Source organism: Nyctibius grandis, chromosome 4 (genome assembly GCF_013368605.1).
Source record: "Nyctibius grandis isolate bNycGra1 chromosome 4, bNycGra1.pri, whole genome shotgun sequence".
NCBI lineage: Eukaryota > Metazoa > Chordata > Aves > Nyctibiiformes > Nyctibiidae > Nyctibius > Nyctibius grandis.
In genome coordinates, this window is record NC_090661.1 from 16,743,533 (window position 1) to 16,758,188 (window position 14,656).

The 14,656-nt window shown below is 45.0% G+C and overlaps 1 protein-coding gene across 2 annotated transcripts in view; it reads left to right on the forward strand.

Moving 5' to 3' along the window:
- OSBPL5 (oxysterol binding protein like 5) overlaps nt 1-12,832 on the forward strand; it is a 147,313-nt gene extending 134,481 nt beyond the window's left edge. For both annotated transcript variants that reach the window (XM_068398269.1, XM_068398268.1), the window contains 7 exons: nt 1,813-1,902; nt 4,707-4,843; nt 7,569-7,754; nt 8,297-8,435; nt 9,613-9,730; nt 10,371-10,473; nt 11,521-12,832. In XM_068398269.1, coding sequence (XP_068254370.1) covers nt 1,813-1,902; nt 4,707-4,843; nt 7,569-7,754; nt 8,297-8,435; nt 9,613-9,730; nt 10,371-10,473; nt 11,521-11,656 — 909 coding nt within the window. In that variant the 3' untranslated portion in view covers nt 11,657-12,832. The remainder of the gene's footprint in view (nt 1-1,812; nt 1,903-4,706; nt 4,844-7,568; nt 7,755-8,296; nt 8,436-9,612; nt 9,731-10,370; nt 10,474-11,520) is intronic.
- Nucleotides 12,833-14,656: the final 1,824 nt, after the last annotated feature.

Below are 14,656 nucleotides of genomic sequence, written 5' to 3' on the forward strand. Positions count from 1 at the left end.
AATGCATTACATAACGTATTATGTATAATTTTTTGTTTTGGAATGTGTGGGCTTTGCTTGGAATTATGTATATAAGGAGCAAGCTTTTGTTCTTAGGTGTGCATGATAGGAGGAGAGATTCCCCCATGCACCCAGCGCTGCAATAAACCAGTGTCGGCTTTCTAAACTATCATTTGGTTTGGAGAGTTTTCTTGGTTACTATTTTCCGGTAACAATGGTAGGGTAAGAGCTCATTTTCAGGCAGATAATTTTGAGTGCCTGTCACAGTGATGAGCTGCACTGTCATTGCCTTGTACTGACTTGTTCATGTAGCAGTTCCCTCCCTTAGAAAGCCTGGTGATGCAAATTTATGGTATGCAGATAAAACAGAGACATCTGTGAGCATCCTGTAATTATATGTGTTAAAATTTGGGAGGGAAAGTGATGACCTGTAACTTCTCTTGGACAGATAACTTGCTTTTTAGGGACCATCCATTTCTCTTCTGTTCCAACAAACGATTTCGTGCCTGGGCATAAAATGAAAGACGGAGAACTGAGAGCCTGCAACTTTAGGGTTGCAGCCTTAGCCAATATAAATGTGAGAGATTACTGGAGTTAGGGGAGTCTTTTGCAGACTGTGTTTTTCTGGGGGCACTAATAATTTTCTGTCTTTATTTGCCCTTACAAAGTGAACTGTTGCCCCATGTACTTCCTTGGTATTTGCATATACTTGTCTTTAAAACCTGTTCTTCCCAGAGGCCTGGTGTACTTGTTGAGGCCAATGGAGTATTTCTCTGACTTTGGTCGGTGTCGTCTCAAACCTACAAACACTTCAGAGCTTCAAATGCAGACCCTTCTTTTCTGACTTGAAAACAATACGCTTAGTCCAAACATGACTCAGAAAGGTCCCTGTGGCTTAATTACGTGCTCTACTTTGAATATTTCTTAGCCACCTTTTCTAGTAGAATTGTGGATGTTAAAGGTGAACCCCATAACTTTGTTATTAATTTGGATATGTACCAGTTCTCCACTGGATTGCATACATTGATTCTTGAGATACTTGTGATTCCTTTTTCCATGGGTGTTGCAGGAAATTTGGTGTTATATTGTTATTAAAAAAAAAGTACCTCTGCACAAACGTTATTGGAAAGTAACTGCTAAAATGTCTGAAGAAATGTTGTGTAGTATGAATGGAAGAGCTGGTCACTCTATCACTGCTGTTTCCTGTGTTTGGCAGACAGGAGGTGAGGGGAATTTTCCATTGTTCTGAGAATCTTTTCCTTGACTCTGGAAATACCCTTTTACTTTTTTTTGTTTGCTGCTGACAAGAGCTCCTTCATACTGGAGACTTCACACAGATGCAGCCATCGGCAGTGCCACACTGCTGTTGCTGTCCCATAAGCAGGAAAAGTCACCAACTGCATTAGTGCCGCTCCTTTTCCTTGGACAAGGCTGCAAGTGTAAGGGTGCAAACTGTAACATGATTCTGTGCAACGGGAAGGACTCGCGCACATACACTTATCCCAATGTCTAGCTGACAATAAATGTACTTGCAATGAAGGCGAGGCCTTGCACTGCTGAATGTTAATGCACCTGAAGGCTTATCTCCCTTCCTGCAGCTTCTACCATGATTTTGGTATTTCAGAGAAAAGGAGGAGGGCACAAAATGCTAGACAGTCAAAATCTATGTTAGAATTCATTCTGCCTTTCCCCAGAAATAGTGGAAATTAAGCAGGTTGCACTTTCCTTCCCTCCTGATGCATCACTGTGTTTGGCTCCCTTCCAGTTCTCGCTAGACTGATCATATTTTCTATTCCTATTCTCCCCTGACAGCCCTTCTTCGGTGGCAGCGCAAGCATTAATCAAATCTCTGGGAAGATTAAATCAGGAGAAGAAGTGTTAGCAAGTCTCGATGGACACTGGGTAACATATGATAATCGAAGTTGCTGACAGTTTAAGTGTGCATGGCAGCAGGGTGCGTGGGAGGACTGGCAGCCCTTGGCAGGCTCCCTGGGTCGGAGCGGGGGCTGCGGAGGGCCGTGTCCTGCCTCTTCCCGCCATCCCCGGGGAGTGCAGGCGAGCAGAGCTTTCCGGGCCACACCTCTCAAGGTCATTTACGCTTCCGTAGTCCCATCCACCTGCAGTGCGAGTAACACTTGCACTTCCAGAGCCTGGGCCAAAGCTGGGACCAGTGAGATGCATTTCCATCGAAGCCAGTGGCTCCGTATTTAGGGTCCCAGGCTTAGGACAAGCACTGATGGAAGGAGATGTAGTGTGTCCTATGTGTGATTATGAAAATCATGAAGCTTCCTTTTGCCTTGTGTTTAATATTTCCCCAGCTACGGCAGTATCAGGGAAGAACTTCACGGAGTTTAAATTCATTATTTTCACAGCAAACCTTTATGATAAAGGATGGTTATTCCTCTGTTCATGAAATGAAGGACCAAGAGACAGATTCTGTGAGAGTCTGTCTGTATGGGCAGCTCAGAGTAGTCAGCAGAGCAGCTTAGCGCCTTTGCACACCTGGGATCCACAAGTGGATCACTCAAAGGCATCCTTAAGCCAAAATACAGCAAGAATAAAGTTGCATGGTAAAAGATGTAGACTAGAGTTTTGGTTGAGGACTCCTGGTAACTGAGGCAAAAGCAGCGAGCCCTGGCTTTGGGCTGGACACTTAGGTATTTATCTCAGCTATGTTTAGATATCTACATCTTCATTATAGTTGCCCTATGCTCCCTTTCCAGTCCATAGAAAGTGTCACTCCTGGGACAAGATTTGTCTCATCCTAAAGGAGGTATTTAAAGTAGGTCAGGTGAAATGTGCCTGGATAAAGCCCTTTCTATAGTGAGGTCCTAACCACAGCGTAGCCTTTGGTACTGGACTTCTCCCCTCACGCAATCTTGTCTTTTTACATAAAAAGCTAGTGACCATTTTGAAATTGGGAGATTTGCCCTTTCTAGGTGTATACACGGAGATTTGCTCCCTGTGCCTGGGTAGCTTTTCTGTTCTGAGCTCACTTTCCTGCAGGATGAGCCTTGGCAACTGTGAGTTGCGCTGGGCTGTGGAGTACCTTGGCTGCGGTGGGTCCTGTGAACAACATTCGCGAGAGCATGTAATCGAGTGGTTCCCCTGGGGCGCTGAGCCACATGGTTGTGTGCTGCTCAGCTTCCAGCTTTCTGTGTTTGGGTTTTATCAGCCTGAAAATAATTTATTCCTCCCTTGCTCTTTGTGCTGGTTGGTTGTGGTGCACAAAATTAGAATGATGTATAAAAGAATTTAAATGGCTTTGAAAGGGTGGCTCTGTAAGCCGCTCTTTGGAGTTGCATGTTGTGAATAGAGTAGCTGCTGTGCAGTAGTAGGGACGTTGTTTGTTCTCCCTCCACGCTGAGATTATTGGCCTGCTCTCCTGAGCTCTGCAGGCTTTTCTTTGGCACCATCCGGTTTCCCGACAGAAACCCTCGCAGCTGAAAGGCTAATTCTCTGCCTCAGGACCTGAAAACCCACCTAAATAAAGAAGGACAGCAAATCCCGATGCTTCTCAGCCCCAGGATCAAGGCAGCAGCTGAGGGCTTGTATATATGCTCCTTAGAGATGCATGTAGTGATGTTTGATAATGCCTACCTGCCTCTTCCCATCCACAACTGGGGGGCTCTTGGGGACCTGAGATCTGTCCTGAAACTGGCATCTCAGGACATGGCAGAGGAAGTCCTGAGAAGGACGTTGTGGAGGGATGAGAATCTCTCAGGGTTGAAGAAGTTTCACAGCTGAAGATGTGGGAGGTGGACTTTGAGATATGCATCAAGGGACCGTGGCAGGGGAAGAAATGCAGCAGCTGGGATGCAAAGAAATTACGCAGCGATAGGCAAAGCCAACAGCCATGACCTAAATAAGGTTCGCATGATACTCATACCATGTCCAGGCAGCTGAATGGCACCAGTGCACATGCTGTTCAGCAGCTGTAATCGTCTGATTCATTCCACTTGCAGTCAGCATTGTGCTGTTCACTGTACGCCCTGTAAACTACCCCGTTGGGCTCTGTGGCATTGCTGCCACTGTGAGCGAGGCTGGGAAGCAGCTTAGTGAAGCAGGGACACAGCGATATTGTCTAGCCAGCCTCAGATCAGGGAAGTGCTGCTTAATAGCTGGCTGCCAAGTAAATTGGCAAGGAATAAGGATGAAAGACCCCTGGCGTTTTGAAGTGCTAAATGAAATTTGGGAGCAGTAATAGAAAAACTTGGCTAAACTGACAAAAAAAAAAAGTGTCAAAGAGTATCTCAGCTTTAGCTCTCCTTTCTAGAGAGGATGGTATTTCAGTAGGCTCTATGTGAGATTTCAGCAGTGAGGAATAGAAGAAAGATCGGAAAAGGAGCTAGGGATCTTGTTTGTACATGCTGGGTGGTACCTGGGAGGAACAGTGGGGAAAGAAGAGCATCTTAGGGCTTCTGTAGGTACCCTTGTCTAGGGACAAGGCTAACAAAAGGGACCAGGTCACTTTCTAATTCTTCTCTGATTACTTCAGCCAGTGTTTCAGGGCATGCCTCGCAGCATTCATTTTAGAAACTTTCAGGAAGTGTTCAGTGAGTTTTAATGGCATAGAGGACGAAAGACGCCTTCTAACCAAGCCCTATCCCTGATCATCATCCGGAAGCAGCTTCCATTTGTCAGGATTATTTTCTGCCTTGTGTTTCTGATTGTCATTAACCTTTTCACTTAATTTTCCTTCTCAGGATGGGGAAGTGCATATAAATGAGTTGAAAAACGGGAACGCGGAAATGTTCTGGAACCCGACCAGTGAAGTACGAAGGCAGAGACTGAAGCGCCATATTGTGCTGTTTGAGGAGCAGACGGACTTTGAGTCAGAGAGGTAAGGAGCCCTGGGAACATCTCACTGCTGCTTCCCCACTGGAAGCGGGGCTCTGATCAGAAGGCTCTGATTCCTCAGCACAGTCCTGGAAAGGCAGTGACCCGCTTTGCCTGGCACAAATTACCCAGCCATTTACCTGTTTTTTTCCAGTCTGTTACCTCTGGAGTATTTCCATGAAGTATAGCTCTGAAATAACCAGGGAGCTAGGCTGAGAAATGGTGGAGGCTACATTTTATCTGCTAAAATAACAACTCTCCTGGGACTCCAGAGATCATGAACGGAGTCTCTAACTGCTGGAACATTTTATGGAAGGGCAAGATGTCAATCTGAGGTCGGATGTCTTGTTAAGAAGGGTTGTTTCAACCACAGGCTCTTAAACTAGATGCAGGAGTCATGTGGAAAGTCCTGGCATGAGCAGAGTGGTAGTTTGAACCACATAACAGGATTTTATGAGAGAATTGTAATTAAGCAGATGTTTAACCTTGCCTCATAATCTCAGCTGAGATCTCCAGTGAAGCCTGTGGTATTTTTTTAGGGTATTTTCTATTACCTAAAAATATAGTCCTGGCACATGACTTAGGAAATGGAAGGAATGACTACTTGATGCAGTGAGCATCCTCGAGCCAATTCTTGAGAAAGAACAGTGAGAGCAACATCATGTGGTGCTGGCTTCAAACCAACTAGTCCTGCCATCTCATCAATATGGATAACCGGTACCAGCTAACATCCCAAGCCAGTGCACGCAGTTTGCTGCCTGGCTTTGCCTTACATTGGCCTCTTGGCCACTTCCCCGTGGGCATCTAATTTTGGTGTTGCATCACATCACACTTAGAAGATTCCCCTTTTTATAGGTAAAGAAAAGGATTGCACAAAAATAAAAACACATGAACATTTAGTTTGTTCTGGACAGTAGTGGGCGTAACGGGCAATAAAGTCTATATTTGTAACTTACAGTCGTGCAATTGCTGTTGTTGCAGAGCAGAGCAGCCCGCAGCACATTTCTCTATTATTCTGAAGAAGATTCTTTTAAAGGAGAAGAGAAATCTCGGTCTTACAGACAAAGAATCTCAGTTTCTCTGTTTACCAGGTTGCTGCCAGAGCTGACTCCCTTTGCTACATCAGAGATTAATAATGATACATACACCCAGGGGAAGGAGGCAAAAGGAAAAATTCTACAGATCCCTAACAGACATTCCACCAAGCTGCTTATTATGCTGACAGTTGCATGAATAAATTACCATCTAATCCAGGTTATGTTCTGCCTGAATTGCTTAGTCTTCCCTGCAGTGCTGAAAATCACCTATTTTCACAAACGCTGGAGATTCTCTGAAGCTCATACCATTATGCAGCTCACCATGGAGGGTCTCATAGTCTGACACATGCAGCTCTTGATTACCCTTGTCGAACAATTTTGTGCGTGTCCCTCTGAGGTTCTTAGAATTAGAGGACTTGCTCTTTACACCACTGCATTCCTTAGGACTGACTCTTTATGCCACCACAGTGTTTTCTCAGGCCATTATTTTCACTCCTCCCTCCCCCACTCCCATCACTTTGCGTTTGAATTGAGTTTCCTTCCTTTGTTTCTGGGAGAAAAGATTCATACACAGGAAAACGGGAGTGACGTGTCAAAAAGGACAGGAAAGTGTTCCTCTGCCTTCAGTTAATTATCTAAGAGGCTGCTTTTTTGGAAGTGTGGTGTTAACATATGGTGATAGAAATATAATGAAAGCATCAGTAATCCCTTTTAAATTTCAGAGCTTCACAGCAAGCTCCAAATTAAATGCAGTAATGTATTCATCTTCTAAATGGAGGACTGGTGTTTTGTGGAGCTGGGAATACTGGAACAGCCTGGATCTCTAGTGCCTGTTCTAACTGCTAAACCAGCTGGTAATGTTTTGGGAGGGTGAGCTGCTACGCTCAGAAGTGTTTCCAATCTGAAATGAAGATTAGAGTGCTCTGATTGGAGGAACTGTGGAGAGGCCTATCACAGCTTGTCTATAGTGGAAAAAAAAAGGTAATTATTTCTCTCTTGCAAAAAGTCAGATCCTCTCCTCCCGTCAGAGGCTCAGTGAGACATCATATGACAGATCACGTATCTTTTGGCAGCTGAAAGCAAGTGTGAGTCAAAGCCTGTGTTTGTGCTTGCAGTTTGTGAGCACAAGTACATGCCCGTTTCTTGCAGATGGACACACCTTCCTCCAGATCTGATTGCTAATCCTATATAGAGGTACAACACTGCATGTGCAGCCGCAAGCCTTGGACATGAATTTGTTTTCCAATGCTTCTAAACTTTAAACATAAAGCCTTTGTTTCAGGGATAGACATTAACACAAAGGCTCCTAAACAGAAATGATTGAAAGGGCGAGGGAGATAACAGATTCTCCATTATACATCAATCACCTCTAAAGAGGCCGCTGACCTCAATGAACTGAGCATAACTGTCTTGTAACTCACACAGACAGCACTGAAGATTTTAATGAATATTGTAGGTGGTGTTATCTAAGGGCAAGTTACCCTGTTCTTCAGTAGATCATTGTATACAGCATTCAGTGTTGCCATTCTCATAACGTTCCTTTAATTTACAAGCCAAAACTGAGGCTGAGCAATCCTGTTACAGTTCCTCTGGAGTATCAATAGACAGAAAAGTGTCTGCTCTAAGGTTCCAGCTGGCAAAATGTATTGCTGGTTTTAAGGTGGTTTAACTTGCTTCCCTGTTTATTTCTAGGCTTTGGCAGCATGTTACCAGTGCAATAAACAAAGGCGATCAACACAAGGCGACGCAGGAAAAGTTTGTGCTGGAAGAGGAGCAGAGGAATGCTGCCCAGGAGCGGAGAGAGAACGGCACAGAATGGAAACCGCTGCTCTTCCGGCACGATGCTACGACTAACGAATGGCGCTACAAATACGAGGAGTGAGTGGTAGAGTTGGGGGTTATGAACAGACCTTGCTGCTTGAGTCCCCAGGGAGGCAAGCAAGGTTACAGACCTGTAATTTGGGTCCTGCCATTCCCCAGATTATGCCCTGGGCTTGCTCTTTCTGAGCTCCATGTCTTTATTAGAATGCATATTCCTGATACTAATTGGGCATAGCTGGAAATGACGGCTTTGCAATGGAAAATCTGCCTTGCCATTGATACAAATCCCTATTGCTGCAATCAAGTGTGGAATCACTTAGCAGAGATTTTTCTGCACTGTGCGAGCAGAGTTGACAACTGTGCTCTCCTCCCCTGGCAAGAAGGGTGAAGCCTCTGGAGACTGAACCCCCCTCATTTATTGCTAGGAACTGTGAACATAGAGGGAAGTATCTGTTACTGCTCACACCGCATCTGCAGAAACTCTGGTTACTGTCAGGGATGAATGCCTGCCCTGATGCATGTGGAATTACTGTGTTGCTCTTAACACACCTGGTGTGGGATTCTTGCTTTTCTGATGTTTTTTCCTTTGGTTTCAAAAGTTTAAGACCTTGGGATCCTCTGAACGACATTGCCCAATTTGAGAAGAACGGGATACTTCAGACCATGGAAAGACACTTATCCACAAGGATATCAAACCACAAAACAACATGCATAAACAATCAAATTACACGGCACAAGGTAAAAAGCCTGTTTTGGGGAATATAATATCCTTTATGATTGTTTAGATATGCAGCCCTTTTCTGCAGCATTTTCATGCAAGCACAGCATAGGCTGAAAGGTTTGTTGTGGGTAAATATAGCTTACAACTCTAGACCTGCAGTATTATACCATCATTAACTCCAAATCATTATAATTCTTGGTTAACATATCCTATCCATTTTTGCATTTTTCTTCCACCCAGTGTTAGTGACAGTGACTCTTATACTGGGTTTTGCACATGACTGAGCTGAACTTCACTGTTTAGTGTTTCCAAAGCAAAAAACTTCCCATAGTGAGGGTGTGAGCAAGGTTTTGGAGTACACAACCAAGATCCTGCAACTTCAGTTTTGGTCTTTGCCATCTGCCTTCATCACTTACTTCCTCTTAGACAAGACAAGAAACCTCTCTCCATCCTTTCCCTTAAACAGAACGTGATACTTTCTTATTTCATTGCATTCATCTTTGGAGTAATATGTGTCATTCATGAAGCACTTGGTAAATGAAGAACTGCTGAACTAGCTAGATATAACCCATATTACACTGAGGAACTCCTATCTTCTTATGTACAGAGACTTTTCTTTTATAATACCTCAAATCTGAATGTCTCTGAAACAATGGGAAAGCTGAGGTTCATAACTGCTTTTCAGACCCTTCAGTGAGAAGTTGGAGCCAATGGGTTTGGTTTACCCATCTGAGAGGCAGGGAGAAACTTTCCAAAATGCATCAAGAAATTCGGCATAAAATTTCTGTGATATTTAAATCCTTCAGACACCCTCTGAAAAATCTTCTGCAGGAAATTTTATTCTAAATTTTTTTTCTTTTCATCCTTTCTCTTATGTATCTGGTTGGCGGGTACGCAACTCAGCACAAGAACTGTAAAATTCGTCACTAGTATGTGTCAGTTAAAGCTACAAGAATGATTTGGATGGGTGTCTTGAGGGTGTTATCATTTGAGGAAATGCTTCTGTACGGGGCATGTGTGTAATATCCTTAACTAGCTGCCAGGAGTCCAACTACTAGGAGCTGCTGAGAAAGCAATCAAACTTCACAACCTCACAGATATTCCCCAGCATCCCGAATTATTTTGTTTAAAGCCAAACAGAAGAGTCTACAATTTGACAGTGACCAAGTCTTTTTTAATCCCTGTTTCATCCAGAGGTCTGCCAAAGACTGCAGGCGCCGCAAAACCAGTGATCAGCCGTCCAACCACAGCCAGAATACAGAGAGCAGCTGTTCAACGCCAGAGTTGGTGCAGGAGCTCTCAGATGATGATGGCAAGTATTTGGGTATCACTGGGTCAGGGTTTAATGTTCTTCCCTCAGTACCTTATTCCTTGAGCCAGCCCTAGGACACTTCCCAGCCCAGTTAATACGGTGGGCCCATAGCCCACAGGCAAACACGGAGAATGTTCTGCTTTTCTATTCTCCATATGGGCTTCTGCTTCTCTTCCTGCCTTACACTATCCGTGCCAACAAGGGATTCCCAATTCCTGGCACAAACATGCTGGAAAAATACACTGACATGCCAGTCAACAGATAGAAAACAGGCTTCGTTTCTCATTCACTTTTCTCAGCCTTTGTTGGTGGTGACTTTGAATGTTTCAGAGATGGGGGCAGGTGTGAGCACTCCATTCCCCTCCCCTCAGCTGTGGAGGATGCTGCAAGAATTGTTTCCTGAAAGCTGAGAAGGGGCCCCAGGCCAGTGTCACAGGACCTGTTCCATTGACCTGTGTCTTTGGGGTGGAAGATTCTGTCCCCTGTGTCCTTCTCCCCATATTTCCTCCTGAGAGTGTTCCCCCTGCCTGTGACAATTTGATCACAGCCAGCCACTTGCTGGGTGAACCTGGCTGGTGTTTCATCACCATCACCAGAGATTGTGATGCGGAACATAATGTCCTTCAATGCTTTGCCGCAGGATTTGAAAGCCTGTGCGCTCAGTGCGGGAAAGAAATGAATCACCTGAAGGAAATTCATTCAGCCGTCTTATCCCTACAGAAGGCCCAGCAGGACATACACAGGTAACCATTTTCTCTCATCAAATCAATGATCTTAATGGGCTAAAAATAACCTGTGGCATTTAACTCCTCCACTGTGGCCTTTGGAGCCTCCTTATCAGCTGCAGGGATGCAGTTAACAACTGTTTCAATAGGTAACCTATTAACATACCGGAAAGGCAAAGCCACCCCCTACTTGAAACAGTGAGGAAATCTCTTCCTCTCTTTATGGGGCAAAAAGCGTCACCTCAGCCTGTTAAGCATCCCTTGGCCCTCCCAACCGCAAAACAGCTGCAGAAGTTAGGAGGGGCTGGGCCAGGTCCTGGCTATAAAAAAATCTCTGCTAGGTGAGAAGGTGTGGGGTCTCCCTTCTCATCAAGCATGTTATGAATTTGCTCAGTTTCCTGCAGAGATGCAGGCATGTGGTCTGAAAACTGGGCTCCATGGGTGAAAAGCACTAAATTTCCACTTTTTGTATAAAATGCTACTTGCTGTCCGAGGGGAGCAGTGAGCACACCTGCTTAACCTACCACTGGCGAAGGGCTTTGTACCACAGGCTCCTGTGGGGAGGGCAGGGCAGGTATTAGCTGCTACATCTGCTCCAGGGAGCCCTGCTGATGCCCCTCTGCATGAGGAGTATTATCCAGCCCTCCTGAGGCTTCAGTGGGGTGGGGTCACACATGAGGCCCACCTCTGGGTGCCGGAGCCATCAGTGATATGGCTTTAGCTCTTCTCTGCTGCTCTTGGGGGTGTCCAGGGCAAGTTCTTGTATTTGGGAAGGTTAGGGCTTAGGTTTGTGAGTAGGTGCTGGATGAAGAGATTTCTTGGGGTTTGTGCCCTTACACCTTCTCATGCCAACCAGCATGCTCTGCCTGAGCCAGCAGCAGCCAAAAGTACTTCCCTTTCTGTTAAAAAGAGGGGAGGTAAAGCCTGCGGGGCACAGTGCTGTACCCATGAGGGTGTCTCTGAAGTACGGGGATCCCTCCCGGTGTGGAAGCTCTGGGTACACACACACGTGTGAATGCACACCTCCCTCTGACACACAAATAAATGTGCTGCTTTGTTTTCCAGAAACCTCAGTGCTCTGAACAAAAAGTCCTTCTGCAGGAAGGTCTCTTCTGAAAGCTTCCTCCTGGAGTCTCGCTGTTGGTTTCTCCTCTGCATCTTTCTGACGTGTCAACTATTCATTAATTATGTCTTCAAATAAAATCACTATGTTTGGCAGCAATAACAATTACTGGCTGCAGTAGAGGGGCCACTCACGCAAGGAGCCCAGCGAGGCACCAAAGCACTTTAGAACCAATGCGGCAGAGGTGGAAGGAAGTTGAAAAATGAGGTTAAAAAGGGACCTAGGAACCTGCAAAACTTTGTTCCTGCAGATTATGTCATTTTTGCCTTTTACATGTACATCTTCAAGGACCTCTTAACCTGTACGGGCCTTAATGCTGAAGCCAAATGTAGCTTTAATTGTGCAATTGGTTTTCTATGTCGTGTCATTTTCTGATGCAATTAATAATTACCCAGCAGTATTGGTACCCCTAAAATGGTAAACAACCCAGCATTTTGGAAAGGTCATGCCGGCCTGGTTCATAGCTCTACGAGTGAGTGAGTGCAGCAGCTGGGGAGCTGTAAGGAACTGATGTCCACAGTGCCTGTCCAGCTGCATTTAATTACGGGAGGGAGCACACTTGGTCCAAAAAATCCACCCCCGGGCTATTAAGTCATGATCTGTTTTGTCAGCACACACAATGGGACCTCAGGATGTGTTTTATTTTCTATTCCATGGGCACTGTAAATATGCACAATTTCCTAGAGCTATGCCTCTTTAGGAAATGGGAAGTATTCAGTGAAAGCTCCTCGTTGGGTCCTCCCTGGACCGGGCCCATCGAGTGTAACGTCAGACATGCCTGTTCGTAAAACCTGGTCACTTATTATTATTGTTATTATTTGCTATATGGCTGTTTTATAATACCACACACTAGCATTGTAGAGAAGAATCCACTGCCCCACGGTAGGTGAGTCGGACGGGAGCGATATAGGTGTACGTGTGTTTGGTTGTAGGCACATTTATTGTCAAAGGTCAGGAAGGAGGAAGGGTTTTGCCACTGCATTGTTCAACTCTGTTAATAGTCTTCCTATTTTACACCATTTTTTAAAGATCTGCAATATTTTCTGTAGACTGTGGACAATACTAAGCCTTTCTTTTCTGGCCTGAAGTAGTTCCAAGTGGTAAGTACTGCTATATATACAGCCTTAAAATACTTAGTGGTGGTGCCAGTCTGGGCTATCTTTCAATGTAAATGTTTCCAAATTTTTAAGTACATTCCTCATCATATTCCCCAGTTAGGGGAAACCTGTTTGTGCTTGATTTGTTGAAATAAAACTCCACACAACTTTCAGTGGCAGTCTATCTGGGAAATTATTTGTGTGTTTGAACTCGGGTTTGTGTTTTATAGCATTTTACAAGTAAACAGTTCTTAGGCCATGCTTTTGAGAGGAACAGCTACAGGAAAAGACCCTCAAGAACCTCAGACATAGGCCATAAGCTAGAACAGCAATAGCATTTTGATACCCCTCTGGCTCAAATTGTCCATGTCTTCTAATTGCAGCAACTGCCTCAAAATAGACAGAAAAGCGGTTGCCTTAATTTTCGCTGTCATACATGTAAATGTACAGACTTGTCTTGGACTTAGAAAACCTTTATATTAAGGAGGTAACTTGATGATAGAGAATAGATAGTTCCATGGAGAGAAACACAACTCTCTGACATGAACAGACTGGATAAGAGCCGGCATCTGGAAGCTGACGTTCAAGAAATAAATCACAAATAATAAAGGGTGAGAGGGATTTCATTATTAGCAAAAGTGTCCAGAAAACCAAAAGATTCTTCATCCGTGAGGAATCATCCTTGAACCATGTCAGCATTATCAACCCACACTGGGTACCTTTTTGAGGGATTTCATCCTAGTCACTCCTTTCTGAGGAAGTCCAACCTGTGCCATGGGTGGTGTAAACCTCGGTGAGAGGGGGTCCCCCTGGCCTCTGCCTGTGAAAGGATGTCCAGCCACTAATAATGCCAGCCTGGCTACGCAAAGTCCTGTATGCACCTTGGAAGCATTCGCTCCTAATGCTGTGTAAACACAGCTGCTGATCGCCTGCCTCAATCTCCCTGTGCATGCTTCAGCAAGTCGGCACATCTCTGGCCTGTCAGCACAGCCGTCTCCATCACACACATCCCCCTGTGGGACCATGTATTCGAGTTGCTGTTGGGAGCCTCTTCTCTTCTATAGGGATAGTAACATCGCTTAGGTACAAATGGATTCTGGGTCTGAGAAATAGTTACTAAAAACACCCAAAAATAAATCCCCAAACCCACCTGGACCAAAGAGAAGCAGTGCTGAACAGGAAGCCTTCGGTAGGTGTAAAGCAGATGCTTGAAATTCTTTGGATCATTTCCATTTTACCAAACTATGCACCCACAGGGATTTCACTGGGACTTGTTACTGCAGTTAAATAAAACAAACACTTACCACAAGAGGAGCAGTTCAATGAAAGAAGCTATTAACCCACATAAACTAATCATGCATCAGCAGAGGAGGAGTTTCCAATCTTTACTCCTGCTTCCGCAGGGGATTTAAAAATAATCCAAAAGAGGAACAATCTATAAATGCTTGTGCCATTAATTTTAATCTAATTTCAACAATTGAAGGTGAATGTTCCTACACACCAACTATGTGCACATGGAGGATGAAAGGTATTCTTGAGGAAAATCACGGCCAGAAATGTTACTATTTCTCTAGGTGGAATAACTGCTGGTTGAAAAGCTGGGAACCGTTTCAGGGCTTTAGAAAAAAAAAACAATTATGCACCCAGTTTGTGCAGTTTTGGAAAAGTTCTTCCATTCCTTGCCCCTCCTTTTCGTGATCAGCGAGTGGCCCTTTAGTAACAACATGTGAGCTTTGGGTGGAGAGACACGAATCAGGTCATTTCCTAACGTGGCTTCCTCCTGCTCCTAATAGGTGCAAAGCATAGTACCGTGGCATGTCCTAGCGCACGACGTGGTTTTCCGTGAGTCCAACGGGTGGGCAGCACGTTATTGGGGCACACGCTCCGCGCTCGTCCCGCTTCTGCTCCCTGAAGGCTCTGAAGCCCCGGCGCGGCGGGGGCGGGGGGCGGCCGCGGCCCGCCCCGGGGGCGGATAAAGCAG